The sequence below is a fragment of the Phallusia mammillata genome, chromosome 4 (genome assembly GCF_965637545.1).
Source record: "Phallusia mammillata chromosome 4, kaPhaMamm4.hap1.1, whole genome shotgun sequence".
NCBI classification, from domain to species: domain Eukaryota; kingdom Metazoa; phylum Chordata; class Ascidiacea; order Phlebobranchia; family Ascidiidae; genus Phallusia; species Phallusia mammillata.
Window position 1 is genome coordinate 1001670 of NC_137255.1, and position 26158 is coordinate 1027827.

Below are 26158 nucleotides of genomic sequence, written 5' to 3' on the forward strand. Positions count from 1 at the left end.
CATGCAACACTTGAGTTCGTTGCATGTGACGAGACAAAAGTAGCCAAACAGGACGCTACAGCCTTAAATTTTGCTGTAAGACCGAAATACACAGAAAGCAAGGCAGATTTTCCTGTGCAGATTGACAGTACAACTTCATTCTTCACGATACAAAACATTTAAGCAAATCTGGGTTGGACTGAAACAAAAGCGAAAAAAGATCCGTGAAAAATAAAACGATCTCTATGTTTTGCGATCGTCACGCACCACTGGTCACACGTTTTCGATTTGTTATTGTTTTGATTTTGCGTTGGAAAAAATGTTAAAACTTTTTGACTAAAGATGTAAAGAAGGAAACAACAGTGGTGTACCTAACTGCTTTAAACCTGTAAGTTGTAGCCTACGTTTCATGTTTATCGACTTGTATTTATATTACTGCATTATAATATACATGTAGAAAGCTTAAATACCTTGAGTGCATATCCGTGTACCTGACCAGTCTCAAAAATAATACAACTTCACTTAACCATGACATGTTTTTGTCAATCAGTGACAGCGTCGTTATTTAATGAGAGTGTGGCGCAATTGATGCCTTCAACAAGTAATTGATAATGTGGAGAATGGAAGTATGCAGCAAACCTACGAATCCTGATTGACCAAATCATGCAAAACTGCCACCTCACAATTACTAACAAGGTATTGTTGAATGTTTAAACTTTTGTTCTGAACATTTAAAACATGGGATAATGTTGGTCATCAAACTACTTTGTCAGCAAACAGTTAAAATTAATAATCACTTTGTTGTGTGCAAACCACTGCACATTGTGCTTGGTTTGTGTCAGTATGCTGTGAACTGGATAATTTTTGAACCAATAACAAGACAGGGATGGGGCAGAACTACAACGTTCTGTTTGGTCGAGCATCGCATTTTAATGTTTACTGCGCAGTCGAGCATGTTTAGTGTGTTGTGATGTCAGAAACATTCCCATTTCTTTCCCAGTAGTTCTTTACTTTTTTAAGGCCTCCAGGGTCACATTTAAACTCACAACTGCTGCAAAACATGTGAGACAAGCCAATGCAAAATGAAACACTCAACTGCAAATAAATAAAAATGCGTGTTTATTTCTGCCATTCTCGCTGTCACATGCGTTTGCTATGGTTGGTTCAAAACATGTTTTCTTCTCAAAAACTTTTTTTTAAGGTTGGCATTATTTTGTGTCTAATGCTCGACTTAGTTTATTGGACTGCTCAGCCAAGTGCTGAGAATTAAAAATTAGGATGCTTGGTCCCGAGTTCTCAGGTTTTGAGTTTGGTCCATCTTTAAAATAAAGAAAACAGTGTTGTTGATGTTGTAGAGAAAACATAAACTTGTGACACTTTCTAGTTAAGGAAAAATCTCTTCAATAAATGGTTGGTTGTTTGTGTGACTGTAGAGGTACTAGTACTTTTACTGCTGGGATGATGTCAAAATTCTTCCACAATATCTGCAGGTCGGAGCAGCTTAACTTAAACAAGAAAAGGTTTGCATTTTGTAAAAAAGTCAAGTTTGTTTAAATCATGGTGTTTATTCGGGGGAGAATTAGCATACGTTTTTAGTCATAAAAAACTGCCCCATACTGTGTAAGTTGTTTGAAATCATATTGTTTGGTTACCACAATCTCAGAGATGGTGTAAATTTATTGCTCTTGGAAGAACATTTTGATCCTGAACAGTTCTTAATGCTTTCTGCATAAAATAGACTGGATAAAAGTATTTAAATTAAAGCCTAATTCATTTAATGACCGTGTGACGTCAACATGTAATTGGTAATGTGGAAAATGGAAGTATGCAGCAAACCTAAGAATCCTGCTTGACCAAATCATGCATAACTGCCACCTCACAATTAATAACAAGGTATTGTTGAATGTTTTAACTTTTATTATGAACAGTTAAAACATGGGGTAATGTGGCCGGGTCATAAAACTGTTTAGTCAGCAAACATTAAATAAGTAATCACTTTGTTGTGTTGTGCAACAAACCACTGCACATTGTGCTCGGTTTGTGTCAGTATGCTGTGAACTGGATCAATTTTTGACCAATTACAAGGCAGGGTTGGGCCGAAACTACAAATATTCTGTTTGGTCCAGCACCGAGTATCTTATGCTAATGCTCGGTCAAGCAGGCTTAGTACGTTGTTAGGTCAGTAACATTCCCATTGACAAGTTAGTTCTTTACTTTTCAAGGTGCTATATATAGCTACCAGGCTCAGTTAAAACTCAAACTGTCCCTTCTGCACAACATGTGTGACAAGCCAATGCAAAGTAAAACACTCAATTGCACATAAATAAAAATGCATGTTTGTTTCGGCAATTCTTGCTGTCACATGTGTTGCATATGGTTGGTTCAAAACATGTTTTCTATTCAATCACTTTTCTTTACTTTTTGACTAATGTTTGGCTTAGTTAATTTGACAACCAAGCGCTGAACATTAAAAATTAGGATGCTTGGTACCGAGTTACCGAGATCATGTTCTGGCTATGTTTGGCCCATCTCTAAAAGGAAAAAAGGAAACCTTATTGTTGATGTTGTACAGAAAACATAAACTTGTGACACTTTCCAGTTAAAATATGTTTACCCACTTGCAGGGAAAAATCGAATCTTTTCAAGAACTGGTTGGTCGCTTGTGTGACTGCAGTGATGCTAGTACTTTTACTGCTGGTGTGATGGCAAAATTCTTCTGCGATATCTGCAACTCATCAAAGCAGCTTATCTTAGACAAAGAAAGATTTGTGATTTGTAAAAAGTCAATTTTGTTCAGGGATGGTTATTATTCTGGGGAAACTTAGGTTCTTGGCATACATGTTAGTCATAAACAACCAGACCCATACAGTGTAAATTGTTTAAAATCATATGTTTTAGTTGGTACAATCTTGAAGAGGGTGCAAATATATTGCACTTGGACGAACATTTTGATTTCAAACAGTTCTTAATGCTTTCTACATTAACTAATTTGGTGTGACCTGAAACAAGAAAATTTTTAAATACATTTAGTTTTTTCTTTTAGTCTATTTTTATCTTTTATTGCCAGAAAGAGATGTTATTTTAACAGAACATTACTGGTCCATTTACATTTCAAACAAAATCAAATCATTTTCCAGTACAAAAAATGTATTAAAACAAAACTATGTTTACAGGCATTGGAATACATCACTTTGTAAGCGATAATCATCCTCTACAACTGCTCAATTCCAGTAAAAACAAGAAGTATTACAAATAATCTGGAGTGTTGGAGTTGATTCGGTGCAACCCCGAGAACACAAGAGTTATTTCGGTAAGTCACCAAAACTACATGGACTTAATAAATCACCAGAAATGTGGGATTCTTATTTGTGCCTAAGCCATTAGGACATAGCTTTACATAAAATAAAATGAATAAACAAGTCCACAGAAATGCTTCTACATTATAAATAGGTTGTATGCCAGTGTGGTGTTCGTTAAATATTAAAAAAAGTTAGACACAGTTTATATGAATTTTCATGCATTAAATATTGTGAGCACATTACAAAAACACTCCAACATATGTCTAAAACCATGCTGTCGCCATAGCAACCGCAAACATTTAGTGGCCTATGAACTATAACCAACTATTTAGATATGGTTAAAATAGAAAAATCAGAATAAATCAGTGTTGGTCAACAATATATACTTACATAAATGGCACAGATCCTGTGGAAAGCATTGATATTTTTCACCTCTAAACTTTTATGTTGAAAATTCTTCAGATTTTAGATTGACGGAGACACCGTCTGTTTGCTTGCAGTATGCCCCCTTTAAAATAGGTTATAGTGTGTATGCAAGGGCAATATGTGCTAGGCCACCATTCTAGTTTTGTGTCACCCTGTAGACCCAACATTTACCCAACATGGATGCCTGCTAAAAATGAATCAATTTTTTAACAATGTAGAATGCAGAATACGCCATTTAAAAGTGTTGATTGTTGTGTTAAGTCTCGTAGATGTATAAATTACACCACTTTTCCCTAAATGAGTACATTTCAGTGGATATGTTGGAATTGGATAAAACCTATAGCCCCACCATTTTTTCCAACACTGTCCAAGGTGAATGAGATTGGGTGGTTTGTACTTTACATCACTTTTCTCACATTTCTCATGCTTATCCTTTGAAAGGCAATATTTAAACTGATGATGGCATGAGCATTTGCCGAAACGTTTGAACAATAAAGCATGTCGCTTTTAACGTCTATTTGGGCCGTTATTTTCACCATTAAATATTTAAATGCTTATTTAATTTGTATGTGTGGGGACATATGAGTTTTTGCCTTCAGAAACAAATATGCAAAAAAACCTGCTACTATTATATGGCATAATACAAATAGCAAGGGTCTGTACAATTGCAATATTTGCTAAGCCCCCTTCTAGTGTTAATTAGCGGTACAAATTAGCGGTATGTTTGACCTTAGACTTGATCTTAAGATTGATGTTAAAAAATATGCAAAAAAAGATCAACTACCGTATTTACGGACCATAAACCGCACCCGGTTATAAGGCGCACTGTCAATAAATTGCTTTGATTAGTTTTTGTTCATATATAAGGCGCACCGGACTAAAGAACGCAACGTATTTTAAGGAGTATGGGTTACCGTGTAAAGCTCAGTAAAGTCCCGTATAAAGCTCATAAAGCTCTGAATATCACAGTTGGTAGTTGCGTTTGCCATAGTTTATTGTGTAAGACGGTGGTTTATTTATATAATGATAGTATCGGTACTGGTTTTGAGTGTAGCCTAGGCAATTAAGCACTACTTGATCCATAAATTAGGCGCACCAGGTTATAAGGCGCAAGATCAATTTATGAGGAAAAAAAGGATTTAGATTGCGCCTTATGGTCCGTAAAATACGGTACTTTTGGCAGCTAGGCTTGTATTGTTGTTAGTAAAAGTATTAGATATTTGTCGAAGAACAATTGTTTTTACTAAAGTTATGTTTTTGCCATTCCATCTACAGATTACATCTATGGTACTGGGGGTAATGGAAAAAGTTGTGAAAAGTTTGAAATCTACAACAACAAGTGAAAGAGGATAAATAATATGTTGCCTGCAAGAAATCAACATGGAACTGTTGTTGGCAAAAGTGAGTAAACTAGAACCTTCGTAGATTTTATGTGATCAGAATAAAAAGTCGGTTATGCTTTATACATGTTTGTGAATGTTCAAAATTGTAATATCCATTCTGAGCATAAGCTTTTGATTACAATGTAAGAATTGTGATATATTATTTCTGTGCATACCAAAAGTATAGGAGTTAGCAGTTAACTCAGAAAACTTGACACTTTGTTTCCAAACAGAAATTTACGACAATGCCCTGATTTTTTTAGATTCACTTTATTGCATTGGAGGTTCTGATGGCAGCAAAACATTACACTTCATGTGAACGTTGTGATGTGAAGAGTGATGTATGGAATGATTTTGCACCTCTCCATCAAGCAATGAAGGGTTTGACATGTGTTGTATTGGATGGAAACATCTATGCAATGGGTACTGTTTGTTAATTATATAAAGCAGACACTGTTCTCTGACCAATAACATTTATTACATTTGCTGTTATAACAGGTGGATTTGGGGATGATGGCCAATTTCTGTCAAGTGTTAAGCGATTAAATCCTGGAATTGGTAAATCAGACAATATTGCATCACTTCAACATGCTCGCTACTATTCATCTGCTTGTGTTGTTGGAAACAAAATCTATGTTATTGGAGGGTAAGAATATAATTAACTTCAGTAACTAGGAACAATGTGTTTGCACACTTTAAGCTCATTAAACTTATTTTGTTTTTAGTGTTAAAAAATGAGTGGCTTCAGGTTGAGTTTTCTGACTGCTTAAGAAAGTTTTGTTGAAGGCAAAAAATACAAGTTTTTAATTTTTTACAGGTCTGATCGAGGAGAAGACTTAACATCAGTTGAAGTTTATGATCCAACTTTAAATGTTTGGACAATTGCTTTTGAAATGAAGAATTCAGTTAATGGTGCCACTGTTGTTGCATGCCGAAAAACTATTTTTGGTACATGCCGAAAACGTTCAAAAATATTATAAATTAAATTTCTCTGTCACATCTAGCAACATAGAATTAGATACAAGATTTTTTGTATAAAACCCAATAAAAGGTTTGGATTATAAAAATGTTGTTATTATTTGATTTTTTGTTTAATTATCTTTCATTGTTTCTACGGTATATTTCTCACTATGTTGTGCTTTCTTCAGATTTTTTTTTTAATTTCACTTATTATGGGTCCCCTTATTGATTTTACTCAAAATGTTTTTTGTTTTTTTCTTTTTTTTCTTATTTTTTCTTCTACCCAAAGTTTGTCCGACTCGTAAATTTACATAGGTGGTAGATATATTCCTGTAGATGTGCTACTTTGTTTGTGTTGATAACCCCAGTATTTACCCTGTTAACCCCTTAAAATGGGTGAGGTTTTAAACAGTGTCGGAATGGGCTGAAATTTGGATAGCTTGAAGAAGAGGCCATTTATAGGTGTTGATTGTTGTGTTCAACCCTGTAGCCCCAACATTCACCCCACTAGCCCCCAAAGTGTAAAACGTATTTGTATGTTATTGGGCACCACAAACGAAAGATTTCTGTGGCCCAATAGTGGTACAAGGGCAACCAGTTGTGTGTTACTTGTGTTTGTGGGTTGCTTGTTGGATGTTTTTGTGGCATGGCAGTTAGGGGGTTGTTAACAGCCCTATGTAGTCAGAAGCATTAATGTTTGTTGCTTAAAACACCTCTAGTGGTCAAACCTTTAAACATTGGCGGATTGGGCTCAAATTTTGTAGTACTATTGATTGAATTATTGTGGTTTCATAGTATTATTATTTAAGCCCAGTGCTGATCACTGTTATTTACCTTACAACACCCGACTTTCTCATGGTTATCTCTTGAAATGCATTATTTTCAACTTTGCATGTGTGGGGACCCATGAGTCTCTGCCTGCAGAAACAACTAAGGTTTTAAAAGACGCTGGATAATGTGGGACCCAATATAAAATAAGCAGAGGAAATATATGAATGTTTTAAAATAGGTTATAGTGTATAGGCAATGACAAAATGTGCTAAGCCACCCTTCTAGTTTTAAATGTATTCGGTTTTGTTAGGAACAAGAATGGGAGCATCACCACGTTGTAATGCAGAAGACCCAAGAAACCCATTCACACAAGCTATGCAGCAACAGTCAATTTTCAAGCCTCGTAAACGGATTTCGGCGTTCAGGAAGCTCCTTACCTGACCACGTGACCGCTTTGTTGTGCAAAAACATCGCTTTGGGTTTGGCTGGTGACGTCACCTACATAAAGTCGTTTTCAAAGATGGACGCGAGCACTGTGTCGCCGCCTGAGATGCCACGCAAGGTGATTGCGTCAAACGGCGGAGTTTCGGCGAATGAAGCCCGCAAGCAGCAGCAGAGAGCAATGGAAGGTGTGCCAGGCAACAACGAGCCACTTGTGAAAAACCAATGCTGGACTTGCAGAAGAATTTTGAGCTGTGCTAGAGCGCTGAAACTTCATTACAGAACACATCAGTGATGGGGAGACTCGAGTCAGTGACTCGATTTGAGTCCGACTCGAGTCACCTTTTTAAAAGATTTGACGCGAGTCTCAGCTGTGAAAAGACATGATTTAGGACCCGTCTTAATAGAGGCTTGACTCGGACTCGGACTTGTTATTTCACCAATAAAACGGAAATTTACGTAACCAAATCGCTGCTACGTGCAAAAACTTTCTTTAGTTTCAAAAAACTTTTAGTTTTTGAATTTGATTTTTTGTGTCAATGTTTTTGGTGTGTGCGTTTTTTTGTCTAATACAACTGCGTAGCTTAGTTCCCTTGAATTCTCTGACTTTGATATAAACAGAATTTAAATTTTGGGCCTGTGGTTTGAATTTGGGAGAAATATTTATCATAAAGTACATTTAAAAAGTCTTCATGTGGTTTAAAAGAAATGACAATTCCCCTAGTGAACTAAATATCTAACCTAACAAACCAAGAGCAAACTAAAGTTTAGAATTTATTACAGTTCCCCAAAGATTATTTCAAACGTTTATAAAATGTCTATGTGAGACTTACATCAGGTCACGGCTGATTACCCTTTGTTGGCGATTTTTCGCGCTTTGCTCTCGAACTTCCTGGACTAGACTGAGGATTGGTTTGTTTGCTTAGGATTTTACAAAGTTAGTGCAAGTTGGTTCTAGAAACCCTACAGTTACAGTTGCAACAAGTAAATCCTGTATTAGTTAATATTGTGGAAATTAGATTGTTTAAATTTGTCATATTTGACATCTGCAAAATACATAAAAGTTTTTAAAATCGGAAATCGCTTCATGTTTTGGGGAAAAAATGTTTTTAACAATAGTTTTGTTTGTCTTAACACTCTGCAGAGACACTGACAAATTATTTCAAGGGGTCCTTTGACGAACTTTTAGACGGTTGTATTTTAGTCTGGTTGTTCGAAAATTGTCCGTTTTTTTATAGTTGTAAAGTTGTATATACTTTTCTTTTAATTACTTGTTTCTCAGATCATCCAGGTAATACATAGGATATGTAAAACTAAGTAAAAAAAAACTAAGCATTTTGTAAATTGTGGCTGAAGAAACACTAACTGCTGCAATAAGTATTTGGATGTATAGAAGACATGGGATCGTATGCATAACTGTCCAAATACTACAGCAGGGGTTGACAATCTTTTCAACACTAAACACAGCATACTAACTTACTTGTTTAGGCAAAATTGCTTTATTTGGAAACTTTTGTATCAGGGTTTGTACTTGGTTTGCAGAGTTGTAAGGTATATGATCTGGTTGCATCCCTGACCCCTAATTTTTTACCACCCTAACTCCTAGTTGCAGACTTTCACGCCTTTGTTTTAAACATTGGAATTTTTAACTTGAAACCAGCAAATTAAAAATATTTTAAAAGTTTAGGGTATCAGCCATTTAAAAAAGACCTTGTTACACTAAAGAATATCATAACATACCACAATTGTTCAAGAAATGAGTGATCTCCACTTCATAACTATCATTTTCCTGCTCTGTATTAAAAAAATAATGAGATAGATCAAATAAACAAATTTTGTTTAAGATTTGTAAACTAATCATTTTCTTTTTACAGGACTAATGAAAAAATATGGAAAACTGGAAGTTGTGAATGTCCTGGAAGCAAAGGTGGATCCATCACCAGTAAGTTTTTTGTAGTAATAATCAGTGTTGTAGCAAATTACCATGACAAATTTTATCCATTGATTATCCCTGCACAAAACATATTGTTTAATGGATGTTGTAATCTTTATTGTACCAAACATGTAAATATTTATGGTGAGATCAGATGTTGTTTACACTTTAAGCTTTTCTGCCTAATGCTGGTTTAGTTTACCGGTTTGGTCAAGAAAAAGTGTATAGTGTTCCGCTGCCTAGTGCTTCGTCAGAGACTAGACATAACACAAAGTGTTTGTTATATGCTTTCACTATTGCTCGCGCTCATAGAATGAAACGGTGTGGTCAATACGGTCCTGTGATGTACTGTTAACATGGAGATCAGTTAATACTTATTGTAAACACTACATTCCTCCCTAAGTTATAGATGTTAAATCACAAAGTTACTGAAATCACAATGTTAAATCACAAAGTTATGTAACATAGTACACAATAGCAGTTTGTTTAGAAATGACTCAGTACAATGACACTTACTGCTGTATGAAAATATAAATAGGTATTCAGATACAATTTGGTAAGATAACACAGTTTGTCTGACAATCATACATTGGCTTCTTATAAAAAATATGTTTGAAGTACGTTGTGAAGAGTAGCACTGAATACGTTGTGTGAAGAATAGCACTATAGGTAAAAAAATGCAAAATACAATCAAATCAAATATATACACTACACTTAAATGTAAGTGCCATCTCTCAGATGTTGAGGGGGTCTACGGTTTCTAGTAGGATAACAACGAACAGGGTTATTTTCTACAATATAATTTGCATTTTGTTCCTCACAAGGTGTTGTGTTACCATGGTCATATGTAAAGTACGGGTGATCATCATCTGTATGTACATTATGTTGTGATGATTTGTTTATTTTGTTTATTCTGTGATCATGATGCCTTTGATGTGTGTGACTGTGAATGCATTTGGATCATATAAAAGCATTCATTTTCCTTTCTTTTTTTCTTTCAAATTAACTTTATCACCAATTTGGAAATGTTTCACCAATTCGTTTCTTTTGCATGCACTTGGTTGTCGGCATATTTCTTCATCTTCTTTTTAGCATTCTCATCTGTGATACAAAGTTGTATCTTCTTTCATCTAATTAATGTGAGGAATGGTGATTTTGATTTTTCTTCCAATTAGTAATTCAGCAGGACTCACTTGTGTTGTAGAATGAGGTGTTGCTCTGTAATTTCTTAAGAAATTGGTGTAGATTACTTTTCTACAAGTTAGTTTCAGCGTTCATGATTCTCACAGCTTTGTTAAGGGTTTTCATGAATCTTTCTGCTTAAGCATTTGCTTTGGGCCAATGTGGGGTAATTTTTCGTTGAGTAAATCCAAGTTGTTTTGCAAATTTCTTAAATTCATAAATTGGTGGGCCATTATCAGTTTTTAAGATACTTGGTATCCCAAAGCATGAAAATGTATTTTCCAATACAGGAATGACTGATTTGCTTTTGTGGGCCTGATAACTTTAACAATTAGACGAGTAATCATCAATTAATACAAAAAGATATTCTCCTGAGGAAAATGGACCTGAGAAATCTAAACTAAGTTCTTTCCAGGGACTTTTAGGTAGTTCAGACATTTGCAGTCATTGATAATTGTTGGTAACTGTAGCAGCTTGGCAGTATGTATAATTTTGACTGTTTTTACACTGTTTTGTCAATCTCAGGAAACCAGACGTGTTCTCGAAGAAGTTTTGTGGATTTTACAATTCCTTGGTGTCCTTTATGTGCTAACCTGGTGACTTTCTTTTGTAGCATTTTTGGAATGATTATGTTTGAGCCTTTCAGAAGTAGACCATTTTCTGTTACTGACAAATCATTTCTAATTAGCAAGAACAGTTTAGGATTTGAATCTTTTATTTCTTCTTTCCATCTGTTGCTTCTTGTTAATTCAATCACTTTTTAAAGTTTTACGTCATGTTGTAAGGCTTTTTTTATTTAAGCTTTTGTTAATGCTGTTGGTATAGCTGATGTGGCAATAAAATTGATGTACTTTTCAGTATCATTTGTTTCTCGAACTGAATGATGTGTAATAGGATGTCTTGACATGTAATCTGCTGGGTTGTCTTTGCCAGGACGGTATACAAGTTTGAAATTGTATGCTTGCAATCTTTAATTCCATCTTTCAATTCTTGCTGGAGGCTTTGAGGATGGGTTTTTGAATGTCAATTGTAAAGGCTTGTGATCTGTTACAAGTGTAAATGGTTTTTGTATTCCATACAAATAAAGGTGAAAATGTTCACATCCCCAAACAACTGCTAATGCTTCACATTCTGTTTGTGAATATCTTTGCTCAACTGGTGTCAACACTTTGCTGGCATAAGCAATGATGTGGAGGTTATTGTTTTCATCTCGTTGGGTAAGGACAATCCTAATCCAACTGGACTTGCATCAACCATCAGCTCAGTGTCCTTTACGTGATCAAAATAGTGTATGGCAGATTTGTTGGTTAAACAGTCTTTTAGTTGTTGTAATGCATGATCATGTTTTGCATTCCATTTCCAGGTAGAATTCTTGTGAGTAAGTTATCTTAACGGTTGAGTAATTGCATCATAATCTTTTATCAACCAATCTTTTATCAATTTTTTACTTCTTGTACTGATTTAGGAATTATAGCACCTTTGATTGCTTCAATTTCCTTTTCTTGAGCATATGTTCCTGATTTGCTCACAACAAATCCAAAGAATTCAAGTTTAGACTTGTTAAACTTACATTTTTTCTTGTTCAATGTAAGATTCTTTTCACTGAGAGTGTTAAGTACTGCAGTAAGACTTTTGTCATATTCAACTTTTGCCTTTCCAAATACAATGATGTCATTACTAACATTCGATGCACCTGGTATGCCTTCAATCAGTTGTTGAATAATCTTCTGAAATAGTTCTGCAGCTGAACATACTCCGAAGTTAAATCGTTTGTATCTGTAAAGACCATCATGTGTTGAGAAAGTTGTGATGTATCTACTGTTTTCAATTTGATGATATCCTTTGTTAAGATCCAACTTGGAGAATACTGTTGCTCCATTCAAACTGTGAATCATATCATCAAGTGTAGGACAGATGTGTCTTTCTCTGTTTATAGCTCTGTTGGCTTGTCTCATGTCAACACAGATGCGAACTTCTTCTGGACTACTTGGTTTTGGTGGAGTAATTATTGGAGAAACCCACGGGGTAGGACCTTTAACCTTTTCAATAATGTCATTCTTTTCAAAATACTCAAGTTCTTTCTTTACTTTGTCTATGATGTGGAAAGGTATTCTTCTGTGGGGCTGTGCGACTGGTTGCACTGAATTGTCAATGTGCAGCTTTGCTTTGTATCCTTTCAGTTTGCCTATTCCTTCAAATTGGTCAGCATATGATTGAAGGATACTATCTTCTGCAGCCTTTAACACAGTGTTTGCAGTGTCAAGCAAATGTAGCTTTTTGGATGTACCATAACTCAACAAACAACCATGTTTACTTTTCACCACATACAACTTTGTTTTGACTTTGTAACTTGCTGTTCTGACTTCAGCCTGTATCTTTCCCAACAAGGGCAATGGTCTCTTTGCTCCATATGAATGTATCACTGTTTCAGTATCTTCTAGTGTGCAATCTTTCAACTTTTGGAGAGTTTTCTAATCAATTATGTTTATAGATGCACCAGAATCAACTACAAAAGGGATTTCTAGCTCATTCACTTTCAAGATCATGTGAGGCATTTTGTAGTTAATACTATTCACTGTACGCATGGATACGCATTGTGATTCTTCATCGCTGTAATCTGCATTTCTCATATGCTTCTTATTTCTGTTCATGAAACAACATTGGGGAAAATGATTATACTTTCCACACTTGGAACATTTCTTTCCATATGCTGGACAAGACTTGCGTCCATGTTTATGAGGGTAGTTTCCTTTGCAAAAGTAGCATTTTCTTTGTCTCAAGTCTTCTTGGTCGACTGATACTCTTCTCTTCTCTCTTAGAAATCTTTCTGCTTTACTCTGGAAACCATTTCTTCATCTCGATTTGCAATTGCTTTTGCTTGAACTTCTGATGATTCCATGGAATATGTTGTGTTAAATTAATTGTTAATTGATTTCTTTCTTCTCAAGTGGTCTTAATCGTAACTTGTTATCTCTGCACTTGCTGATGATTTGACTTTTGGTCTCTTTGTCTCGATCAGTGAAATCGCAATCAACAGATAGTTGTCGAAGTCGTGAATAAAATTGATTCATGTTTGCATCTTCGTCTTGTTTCGTCTCATGAAACTTGAATATTTCATAATCAACATGTTTCATTGGAATAAAGTACTTGTTCAGTGCTTGCAGAGCTTTGTCATACTCTTCAGCATTGCCATTATCTGGTAATGTTTCAAAAATGTCAAATACTTCTGCTCCTGCATAATGTAGCAAACAAGCTCATTTTATCTTGTCACTTGTGATGTTTTTTACCACAAATAAGTTTTCAAAGCGTTTTACCTATTTTGTCCAACGTGTACCAGCTGTTGAATGATCGGTAACATCAAATGGAGGTAAACTATCTGACAGTGTAGCAGCCATCTTGTTTTTGCTCTGCTTTTTCGTCTGTCTTTCTCCTCAACTTTCAAGGGTTTTACGAGTTTTAAAGTGACTTTAAAGTATCTTCGTCAATCCATGTTTACTATTAATTATCCTTGTCGCCAGTTATAGTGTTCCGTTTCCGCTAATGCTTTGTCATTGCTTTCCGCTAGTGCTTTGTCAGACTAGACATGACACAAAGTGTTTGTTTATATTCTTTCGCTATTGCTCGCGCTCATAGAATGAAGTGGTGTGGTCACATACGGTCACGTGATATACTGTTAACATAGAGATCATTTAATTACTAATTGTGAACACTACAGGTGTCATGTCAGCTGGTGGTATAATGACGGTGGTAGATGGGAGGCATAATTAGCGATTTGCATGTGACGTTTGTTTGTTATGTGATTTACGTTTATGCGATGTGGTTAGCAACGTCTTGTCAGGGTTCCATTGTTTTTGGATTTTGACAACAAAAAACCACCGGTTATGGCGCTGGATAACAATTAGAAGCATGAAATTGTGTGTAAATATTTCCAAAAACTGTGAAGTAATGCCCAAAACATATGACATTTGGGTAATTTCTTAACCCCAGATAAACATAAAAATATAGTGACTACACGCTACAAAATTTAACTTTTTGTATTGCTAAATCGCAGGTGGTTTAATATGTATCATACTTGAAAATTAACCACACATTGTCCAAACTTTGTTTGCTAGGGTGCTTGTTTTATAGTCAGTTGTTTTAAGTTACAAATTGTGCATTTCTTCTCTAGGGAGTCTATGTCAGTCCTCTTCCACCAAACAAACCAAATTACCTCAGCATGCTCACAACATAGTTACTCCTGCTGAAGGCAATAAAAAACACTAAATAAAATTGTTGGGCGTTAGCTTTTAATTGTCATGCTGGTTTCTCTATGTATTTGTACATTTTGGGGCATTTCCATTCGTTAACTTTGTTTTGATTGTTTCTTTTTTACATTTTAATTCAAAAATATGTTTTATAGTGTTTTAAACTGCTTTGCTTTCATTGTTGTCAAGGTTAATGATTGCTCAACCAAAAATAATGGGCTATAAGAACTGGATTTGATATTCTAGATTCGAAACGATTATCCCAGAATACCCAGTTATTCTACTTTGGACATCCCTAGACCCAATATAAATTAAGAAAAGGGAATATAGTAATGTTTTAAAATAGGTTATAGTGTATTTGCAAAAGCAAAATGTAATAAGCCACCCTTCTAGTTTTACTTGATTTGTTTTCTCTTTCTTTTTTCCTAAAGTTTATCCGAATCATTTTGCGATTAAGTATTTGATGTATTTGAATTAAACTTACACAGATGGTAGTTGTAGTTATGTAGATATGCATTGCGCTTTGTCCCCTAAATAGATGGAATTTTAAACAGTGTTGGAATTTGTTTAAATTTAGATAGCAACAGCCTGACCTCAAAAGCATTACAACTGTTTTGTCTCTAGCAGTAACAATTTTAAACATTAGTTGTTTGGGACAAAAATTTCACAGGACTGTTGATGGATCATTGTGGTTTTCTATTTTACTACTTTAGCTGTTAAATCTAATTCGTATCCCCACTAGCTCCCCATCGGTGAGATTTTTAAACAGTTTTGGAATTAAATAAAAGTTGGATAGCTTGTTGAATTTGCTATTTATAACAGCTGATTTCTGTGTTCAACCCTGTGGCCCCAACATTTACCTCACTAGCCCCCAAAGTAGGTAAACTTTTTGTAACAATGTTCAAATTAAATTGTTTTGGGACTCGATAGGTTTTGATTATTGTGTTTCGCTCTATTTTTCCACTTATTTAAACCCAATGCTGATCACAGTGTTTGACTTTATACCACAAAACTTCCATATGGGTATCTCTTGCATTATTTTAAACTTTGCCTGTGTGGGGTCCCATGAGTTTCTGCATGAAGATATATTTGGGGTTATGCAAGATACGGCTAATTTAGGACCCATTATAAATTACAGGTAGGGAATATATTATCATTTCAAAATAAGGTATAGTGTATTTGCATTTGCAACATCTGCTAGGCCACCCTTCTAGTTTTGTCATAGTTTGATCTTTGTTGACCCATCACTTTTCCCTCTCCAAGAAAAAAATCGGAAACTGTTACACTTATACAGCTCTAAAAATGTGTTTAAACATTCACTTACCAATCAGGCACTACCACAGAAGTCTTGTGATTTGATAGTAATTTACTGGTGTGCAATTGTAGTGCTTTCATGCAGAGCAGGTCTTGGCAGCCCTTTTTGTCGCGATGTTCATCCTTGATTGTTTTATGAAATAAGCTTGTTAAATAATACTCTGCATAAGTTAGGCCAGCAGGGTCCAACTGCAGCCCCTTGGGCCAATTGTCAATTTTGTTGGCCCGCGATAGTTCAACGTTTTAATGGCAACTATCATTTTTGTTCAAAATGTTATAAAATGTTAGAATTAAGTAACACAAAATGTTTCAAAATCTCCTATTGTGATGCATGACAAGGCATTGTTATGTGTAAAGGTTCTGCGTCAACAAACCTTTCAGGTTTAATTGCGCCAGATTAGAAACTGAGTGTTTCTAACTGCTGCTACTTGATATGTACTAAAAAAAGGTAAAATATACATATTGATTATAAACAGTGTATGGTCACCCTGATGTTTGTGCCAGGAAAAAGTTGTACCTGGAAAAAATTCAGACCTTGGCCAGCAGAGTAAGTTACTGATTTTTAATGGCTCTTAAGAAAATAAAGTTGGACCACACTGAGTTAGGCAAAAAGTTGTTGTAGAACACAAAATTTGCGCTTGTCAGAAAGCTTGTCAAAAGGTCATTGAACAGTTATTGGCTGCAGCTTAATATGTTAACTGTAAGATGAACTTAGAACAATAGTGAGGTTAAAGCTTTCTTTTTTAGCTTCTCGTACTGTTTTTAGTACTTGTGCTGTAATTATTGGAATGACATTATTATGAAACAAAGTGAATATGGTCAAGAAATTTTAAAGTTTTGGTTAATTGGGTCCACTTTCTCCAAAGGAGCAATCTCGATTTCACTCTCTTTCTTTTTTTTTGTTGAAGCTTGTCCATTTACTTTGAACATGTAATCTTTGATTGATTTGGATGAAACATACACAGATAGTAAATACAGTCATATAGGTGTAGACATGTATATGTGCCATGGTATAAAGGGCAATTTAATTTTGTAGAGTTTATAGATTACACAATTTGAAGGTATACACCTATATGACTGTATTTACTATCTGTGTATGTTTCATCCAAATCAATTTCATCCAAATCAATAATTGTTGATTTGTGAAATAATGTCCGAGTGGGACAAAAGTTGAACAGTTGGTAAAATATGCCAATTTGATGTATAAATTGTTGTTGTGTCACCTTGCAGCCCTAATGTTTACCCCACTAGCCCCCAAAATTTGTATAACGATGTCTGAATTGGTCAAACTTTAAACAGTTTGTAGAATTTGCTTTTGGATTGTTGTGTTTCGGCTTTGTAACCCCAATGTTTACCCCACTCATCTCCTAAAGTTTTGAATTTTGAGCTCTCAATTGTTGTGTTTCAACGTTTTGTAAACAATATCTGAATGTGATGAAAAAGAAAGTAACCATTTTTTTAAACAGTGTCTGCTTTAAATGAAATCGGATGGATTGTACTGCATATAGCGTGTTATTTCCACAGAATATCAATTCTGTGTTTGACTTTATAACCACAAAAATACATTAATTACAACTTTTCTTGGTAGGAAACTCCCCATTAATAAAAGGATAAAAAAAATAAAAGGATATATGTTACCAATTCACCTAAACATTTGTGTGTTGATCCAATTCTTTTTGCTTGCAGAAACAATTCTGTTAGTATGTCAAATAGTGTTTTTTGTAAATTGTTGAATAAGACTATGATTACACTGGCAAAGTAAAGAAAAAAGGATTTCTGGCTGTTTTAAAGAAACATTTTATTGTTATCAAAGTTGTTTGGTACTTAAATTGCACTTACCTTCGGTGCATTTATACCATTCATTATTTAAAACAGAGATCTTTATTATGAATCTTTTCATGATGGAGACATTGTGTTCATTGTACCATTTTAGGTGTTGATTGTTGTGTTTCACCCTGTTGCTCCTATATTTACCCAACTAACCCCCTGAAATAGTTGTTTTTTTTTAAACGATGTCCAATTGGGTTAAAAATTTGGACAGTTTGTTCGTGCCATTTATAAGTGTCTATTAACTTTTTTGCTCTGCAATCCTGAAAATTTTTTTAGATCAAATAAAACACTGACAGATTGTTCAGTTTGTTGTTTTCAGCTGCTAAGTGTTTCACCCCGAACCCCTATATTTTCCCCACAACCCGAAAATGGGTGAATTGCATGAGATTTGGAAGGCTTGTTGTTTAAATGTTAGTATTAATTAAGGCACAGTTCCAAACACTATGTTTGACTTTATAACATTTCAGTTTCTTAGGTTATATCTTGAAATGCTTGATGTACAACTTTGCATTTTTGGGGACCCATGTGAAACAAATCAAAGGTATACTAAATGTGGGCTAGTATAGGACCAAACATAAAATAGGCATAGGGAATACATTAACATTGTATATTAAGTTATAACTCTTTTGCTATAGCATAATGTGTCAGGCCACACCCTTGTAGGTTTTGCTTGGCATTTACCCATTTAGATGTTAATACAAGTATTAATGACTTAAGCTAATGCCTTCTTTACTTTGTTATCTACAGTTGATCTAAAGTTTCAAAACAGTTGAAAATGTGTTTGGTTGTTGGGAGCATTTACACACATAGATGTAGTCAGAAAATTGTCATGCTATGCTGACAAAACTACTCCTTAGATGTCCCTTAAAGTTCATCTCAAAACAATTCAACATCACACAAATACATGTTCCTTTTTAATGTTTTGCATTTCAAAATGCGCTGCTAATCAAAATTTATTAATCTGTGTTTTTTGTCAGACACTGTTTTTTTAACTGTCAGTAAGAAAAAATTGCTTTGCTAGTCATTATAAGTAGAACCTTCTAAGTTTGACCCTGTATGACCCAGCAGTTTACCTCCCCCTAATAGAGTAAAAATCAACAAAAACTATTACAGGCCACTTTCTAAGTTGCACATTTAAGGTCACCAATACACTTGAGTTGTTTAAAGAAGATTGCAGTTTCCAATTCTGTGTACTTTAAAAATTTAAACATAGTCTAAAAGATTGAATATTGGTAACAACTAATAAGCAATTACGTTTTCAATTTAGGGGGCTAGTGGGGTAAATACTGGGGTTTTCAACACAAACAAAGTGGGATGTACATCTACTTAACTATATCTGTCATATGTGTAAAAAAACAAGAAAAACAAACAAACAAATTTGAGTAAAATCAATATGTGTCCCATAATACTCTAATATGAAAAGCTTTGAACCTTTTATGTCCTTAATGGGGGCAACTGGTACTTTTCTAAGAATGCAAATCAGCACCCCAAATCCTACCTCCTCTGGATTCGACACTGGTAATAAAGTACCAGGCTCCTGTCCGAGCCAAATAGTTGTTATGGGTCCCCTTCCCTTTGGTGGATTTGGATGAAACTTTCACAGATGGTAGATATAGTTATGTAGATGTGCCATCTGCTTCGTTTGACTTAATAACCCCAGTATTTACCCCGCTAGACCCCAAAATGTGAAACGTTTTTGTATGTTGCTGTGCACCACAAACGAAAGATTTCTGTGGTGTAACGGTATAGTATAGGCAACAGAACATATGGTACATGTGTTTGTGCATTACTTGGTGGGCATTTTGGACATGCCGGTCAGAGGGGGGAATTAACAGCCTTATGACGTCAGAAGCGTTAAGGAATGTTGCTAATAACACCCCTAGTGGTCAGAATTTTAAACATTGTCTGATTTGGATAAAATTTTACATGACTGTCGATTAGTTCATTGTGGTTTAATATTTTATACTTTTGGGTGTTAAAACCCATCAGTTACCCCTTCAACCCCCTAAAATGGGTGAGTTTTTTAAACGGTGTCAGAATTAAGTGAAATTTGGACAGCTTGTGGAATTTGTCATTTTTAGGTGTCAATTGTTGTGTTTACCCCGTTAGCCCCCTAAAATGGGTGAAATTTTAAACAATGTCCGAATTGAATGAAATTTGGACAGTTTGTTCATTTTGCTATAATAAGCTGACGGTAGTTATGTTTCACTCTGTTACCCCAATATTTACCCTACTAGTCCCCTAAAATGGGTAAATTTGTGAAACAATGCAGGAATTGGATGAAATTTGGACAGTTTGTTCATTTTGCCATAATTAGCTGTTGATTATTTTGTTTCACCCTGTAGCCCCAATATGTACCTCACTAGCCCCCTAAAATGGGTGAACTTTTAAACAATGTCAGAACTATATGGAAGTTGGACAGTTTTGAGTACATTATTCATTGATGTGTTTTACCCTGTAAGACCCACTAATCCTTAAAATAGGTAAATTTTGCAAACAATTGATGAATTAAATGTGACTTGTGTAGTTTCTATCTCACACAGCATGATTATTTCTGCAGACTTTTTTTCGTCCTGTTTAAACTCATAGCACCAAAATTTATTATAGTTACTTCAAAAAATGCACTATTTACAACTTTGCATGTGTGGGGGACCCATGAGTTTCTGCTTGCAGAAACAACTAAAGGTATAAAATACAGTGGCTGATATGTGACCCATTACGAAATAGTTTATAGTATATGTGCAATGGCAATATGTGCTAAGCCACCCTTCTAGTTGACTTTTGACTTTTAACCCTCAACATCATGGTCTGCATGTACCAAACAGCAAATACCATACAGCAAGAGTCTGCAAGTCTATGTATAAAGTTTTGTAAAACAAACTTAGTTTAGGGACAAATCACAGTACGCCAGGCCCATTGAAGGCGCCATACCGAATGTGCCGTGATCGCTGGTCTGCATAGACGCTTCAGGGCTGATCCCAGTTATGAATTTATGTTCATCTTAAAAGTTTAGGGACATGTTGTTATGTCTAATATGTCAGTGTATGTAACACTACCTAGGCTTTTGAAAAGTTTGTTATTAAGGTTTAACCTAGAGATTAAAGTGTCATTGGGAGTATTTTTTCTCATTGTTTTTTAAAGTTATATTGAAAAATTAACAGGTAAATCATAATCTCTTCCTAGTTACTAGTATTTATTGTTTTAGCTTAATGCCTGCATGTAAAGAAATCACAACCTGTGCATATGTATTTTACACAATTTTAACATTATCATTAATTACTAGTTGAGTGTTTTTAACCATTTGTGCTAATTTTTTGTTACAGAAACATATATGGAAGAAGGACATCCAGAACATGGTTTCATTCTGACAATGCATGTCTTCCCGTTTTGTTTTTTTTCTTTTTTTTGTCATTAATATGTATATAGTAGTCTCAAAGTAATTGCTGTGTTAGTCTGAGAAAGTCTGCTCTTGTGCCTGCTTGTGTACTGATGCATGAGATATGGTATGTTAATTATTGTTGCTGGTTTGCTCTATTGTTGCAATTCGGGTTTGATGTCAACTTGAGTGTGGCTTAGTTGAGGCCCTGAAAAAGGACGCTTTTCTTGGCTAATGCTAAGTTTACATTTCTTGTTGGCTGATTGGAGAGGCATGTATTGTTGTGATGCATAATGCTTGTGTCAGTTGGTGTTGCAGGGACAGACCTTGGCTGACCTTCTCGGAGGACTTATTAAGACGAGCAATAACCCTGTGGCATTTAACTGATGATTGCATTGTTAGCCAATTCTGTTGCTGGCCTGGTGCAGTCAAGGAAAGGTTACCCAAAATATTGTGGCTTTGTCACATTTGGAACCCAACTTGTTCTAATCCTTGTCAGCTGACTGTTGTAAACATGACTTTATGTGTATGTGTGTCAGTCTGGTGAGGCTTATGCAGAAGTTGTCTGAGATCTTCGGGTCACTTTTTAAGATGGCTGAAGCTGAGTTTCTAAAGGACTGGCTGACTGTTGTATGATTTGTCCATGTTTATGGTCTGGTATGCCGAAAGTTGGCTTGGGATAACTTGGTTGATGGTAGCTGAACATGGCCGAAAGGTGTGAGCTGCTAGCCGCTTACGTTTACTACCATTTGAAGCTGGGTGTCTCCTTGCACGCTGATGGCATTGATGCATTGAAGTCTTGCGTCTTTGCTGTTCCTATTAGGCTAACTGTATATGTGGCTTTCGCTTCATTAGATTAGGTTAATTAATATATGTGTATTTTTTGTGGTGATGGTGCATTTTTAGTTGTTTTTTTTATGCTTTTTTTGTGGTGGTGTATTTTTTGGTGGTTTTGTTGATACTGTTTTTATGGTGGTGCATTTTAAGTTATTTTTATACTGTTTTTGTGGTTTTGCTGATACTGTTTTTGTGGTGGTGTATTTTTTGTGGTTTTGTTGATACTGTTTTTGTGGTGGTGTATTTTTGTGGTTTTGATGATGCTGTTTTTGTGGTGGTGCATTTTTAGTTTTTTTTACTGTTTTTGTGGTGGTGTATTTTTTGTGGTTTTGTTGATACTGTTTTTGTGGTGGTGTATTTTTTTGTGATTTTGTTGAAACTGTGGTGTCCATGCTGGTATATGTGTGTGGGGTCGCTGTGCAAGTCCTTTGCATTTAAAGTTTTTGCTGCTAGCTTACATGATCAGTATATGGAGTATATCTTGTATTGCATTGTTGAGATTAGATTTGATATGCTTAACACTAGTAGACATTGCATTGTTGGGTGAAACTTATGTTTAGATGAACAGTCTTTCGCTTCTGATGGATTCACCTGCCAAAGTTAGTTTCTAAGTTTTTATCGGTTTATTAAATTGTACAAAGTTTGTCAAATTAATTTGTTGGTTCCTTTCCACATATTGATTTCACTTTATGCACTTTTTGCATGTTATGCTATTAATCAAATGAAACTTAAAGATATTGTCTTGAAAGAGTGTAATCAATTTTTCAACTAAATTCAAATTGGATGAAAGTCAGGCACTTTGTGTAATGTGGATTTTTTTATTCTGTTCTACCAATTTTGTAGTATGTTGGGGACCCCAAAAATACATTTACAAAGCAAACATGCAGTGCAAATTAATCATAGTAACAATACAAACTTTTCAACTTAGTCAAATAGTGCAGGCCTGCACAACACATGGCTCCTTTAATGATACCTGGGTGATATTTTGAAAACGTTTGGTTGTTTACTTCAATTTTGATTTCCAAAACAACAATGAGATATTGTAGATCGACCCTTCATCATGTTTTTAGGAATGGTATCTTTTTTACTATATTGATGATAATCTGAGCCGACTTCACTGTGGTTCCCAAGCAGTTGCTTGGCCACCGTGAGCCAGTTTCATTTGTGCTGTATGCCCAGTTGTGGCATCGCACAGACTGGGTGATGTATGGGGTTGTACCCTGTTGCTCACCACAAACTGGAGTGCCGTTTGATGGCTACACTAGCCAATGCGGCCAATCTCTCGTCACCAGCTGCACTGATGAGACCTTATAGGTCGAAACAGTGTGCACTGTCTGCAGCTGATGATAATCTTCATTCAACAGTTACATTAAATAAAAAAAACACTAGCATGTGACCCGCTACAAAGTTTTGTCTGCTGTGACGCTGGTATCATTTTAAGTTGTTCAGGCCTGCTTTAGTGTAGAATACCATTTTGTGCCTTATTGTTATCAATATGCAACTGATAACATTATTTCCCTTCTTTCCTCTGATGCCATTTGCAATTATTTTGTTAAGATGTTGTGTTTTTATTAAGTTTCCTTTATTTTGCAGAATGTGATCTTGTTAACAAACTTTCTTGACAATGACTCACAAGTAAGTTTGAGCTTATTACATATCTTCAGTGCAATTTAAGTTTGTCAGTCTCTAAATCCTGCAGCAATTGTTAATTAAAATACTTGTTTTCATTGTAAAATATTATTTTCCCAAAATAAACTGAAACAAAGCCTTTTTAAAAACAATAATAATGAAATAAACACAGTTTTAGATTGTGTGATGCTTTAAATATCTAGTTGTTATGGCAATTCAAAAGCATGTAATGCAGCAAAAAACTTGCTGTCACTTTGTCAAAAGTCATTTATGTGTAAGTCATAAACTTAATTTAGACATCAAGCATTACTTATCTCTTTTCTATGAGGCAAATTATAATCTGTAATACAGGTTTGCAATGAACAAATAAAAAGACAATCTGTTCATGAATTTTTGATACAAAACATTACTAAATCTTAACCAACTTATACTCAAATACACCAAATATTTTGTTTTGCAGATTTCTTGCTTCTTCTTTCTTCACACATCATTTCTACATTTTATTGTGTTGTGTTTGTTGATTTTTCGTTTCGCCGTGTCCTGTGTCATTTTAGGCAGAAATGTTTCTTAGATCAGGCAGCCAGCAGTTGTCCAAATTACGGATTTTGATATTTACCCATAATTTAAGATTTTTTATACACTTCTTAAGACCGAAAATTTTGTTTTTTGTCATATTCCTATACTTTTACCCCATTTATCGCCCATAAAGCAAAACTTTCTACGTACCGGCCATTTTACGCGGTACTTCCCCTTTTTATCCCAGCTATTCAGTTTTTATTCCCCCTCCAAACAAATTTGGCTTATACGCTTTTTGAGCCGATTTTTTTCAACCCCAAGTTAACTTTTGCTTACATTATGTCCGGCATCGCAGATTTAATCCGTTTTTTATTCATTTTTTGCCATCAAAATTAACAAGATGCCCAAATCTGTTTCTACCTGCTACTTGTCACTTTCAAGCAAGCGCCATTCTTTGAAATTGGAGACGACATATTCCATCGGTCGGTCGTCACTCGTTGAGGTGGGGTGGGGCCTCTACATTAAACTCGAAGGGAGTTTTTTAATAACAAAACCAAGGTCCTGCCCTGGTATTCACCTTTTTATAAACAGTTAGCCCTCAAATCGCAATCCAAACTAAGAGTGTTTTTGTGTCTTCAAAACAAGACCCACCTCAGCAACTGTTTGGCTTTGCTACACTTCTTGCTCCATCGAAATATACTAACAAGTCTCATCAGAGTCAGTTTTCGGGTGCATTCAACACAGCTTTTCCTCTCCACACACCGGTTGGACATGTTTGGTCCGTTTTTGCCCCGTTTTACCCTCAAACCAGAATTTCTGATATTTTTATTCGCTTGTTCACTGGTTTTGCCTTCTCAAAAACTGATTACACCGAGTTCAACCACCTCTACGGGTGTTTTACACACTCCTTACGCCCGGATGTGACATAGACTTTGCTATTGTGCTTACGTCCGTCAACTTCACACCCTTCCTTACAAAGGTTGCAGTCACAATGTATCCATCCGTGTCACTCGTTTTATTTGCGACAATAAATCAATTACTTTTCATACAATGAGTGATGCAAACGTAGTTAAGGCAGCCTACAGTTATCAGCTGAAGATCAAGTTCATAAATGAGTCAAAATTTGTAAAACAAACTCACCGTGGGTTCACGCGACGTCACACTAGGGCAAAGGCGTGGGCTCAGAATATTTGAAATGAGGTCACGTGAACTTAACTTGGGGTCAAATGCCTTTGGCAAGGGTTGCAATTTTAAAGACGATACTGTACAACCTCATTTTTTTAAATGAGGTCACGTGACTCCAATTAAGGTCAAATGCCTGCGGCAAGAGCTTGCAATTTTGAAACAGAAACTGTACAGTCTCGAATTTTTTGAAAATCAGGTCACGTGACTGCAATTAAGGTCAATTGCCTAAGGGCTTGGAAGTTTAAAAAAGAAACTGTCCGGTCTCCAAATATTCGAAAATGTGGTCAATTGAACTCCAATTAAGGTCAAATTCCTGCGGCAAGAGCTTGCAATTTTGAAACCGAAACTGTACAGTCTCGAATTTTTTGAAAATCAGGTCACGTGACTCCAATTAAGGTCAAATGCCTGCGACAAGAGCTTGCGATTTTGAAACAGAAACTGTTCGGTCTCGAAATTTTTGAAATGAGGTCACGTGACTCCAATTAAGATCAAATGCCTGCGGCAAGAGCTTGGAATTTTGAAGCAGAAACTGTTCGGTCTCGAAATTTTTGAAATGAGGTCACGTGACTCCAATTAAGATCAAATGCCTGCGGCAAGAGCTTGCAATTTTGAAGCAGAAACTGTACAGTCTCGAAATTTTTGAAAATCAGGTTACGTGACTCCAATTAAGATCAAATGCCTGCGGCAAGAGCTTGCAATTTTGAAGCAGAAACTGTACAGTCTCGAATTTTTTTGAAAATCTGGTCATGTGACTCCAATTAAGGTCAAATGCCTGCGGAAAGAGCTTGCAATTTTGAAACAGAAGCTGTACAGTCTCGAAATATTTGAAAATCAGGTCACGTGACTCTAATTAA

The 26158-nt window shown here is 35.4% G+C and overlaps 1 protein-coding gene and 2 long non-coding RNA genes across 3 annotated transcripts; all 3 read left to right on the forward strand.

Annotated features, from left to right (window-relative positions):
• The first annotated feature begins 535 nt into the window (after positions 1-535).
• LOC145222863 (uncharacterized) lies at positions 536-5095 on the forward strand. The gene is made up of 3 exons (XR_013859393.1): positions 536-675; positions 3153-3289; positions 4980-5095. It is a non-coding gene; the product is annotated as an uncharacterized LOC145222863 (long non-coding RNA).
• A 260-nt stretch (positions 5096-5355) lies between these two features.
• On the forward strand, positions 5356-10973 carry LOC145222347 (uncharacterized). Its single transcript, XM_080088445.1, has 6 exons — positions 5356-5509; positions 5585-5732; positions 5904-6034; positions 7243-7446; positions 9133-9200; positions 10899-10973. The coding sequence occupies exons 1-6, from the start codon at positions 5377-5379 to the stop codon at positions 10971-10973; spliced, it is 759 nt and encodes a 252-aa protein (XP_079944571.1). The 5' UTR covers positions 5356-5376.
• On the forward strand, positions 8510-25170 carry LOC145222072 (uncharacterized). The gene is made up of 5 exons (XR_013859291.1): positions 8510-8549; positions 9133-9200; positions 21085-22573; positions 23568-23609; positions 24064-25170. It is a non-coding gene; the product is annotated as an uncharacterized LOC145222072 (long non-coding RNA).
• The last annotated feature ends 988 nt before the right edge of the window (positions 25171-26158 follow it).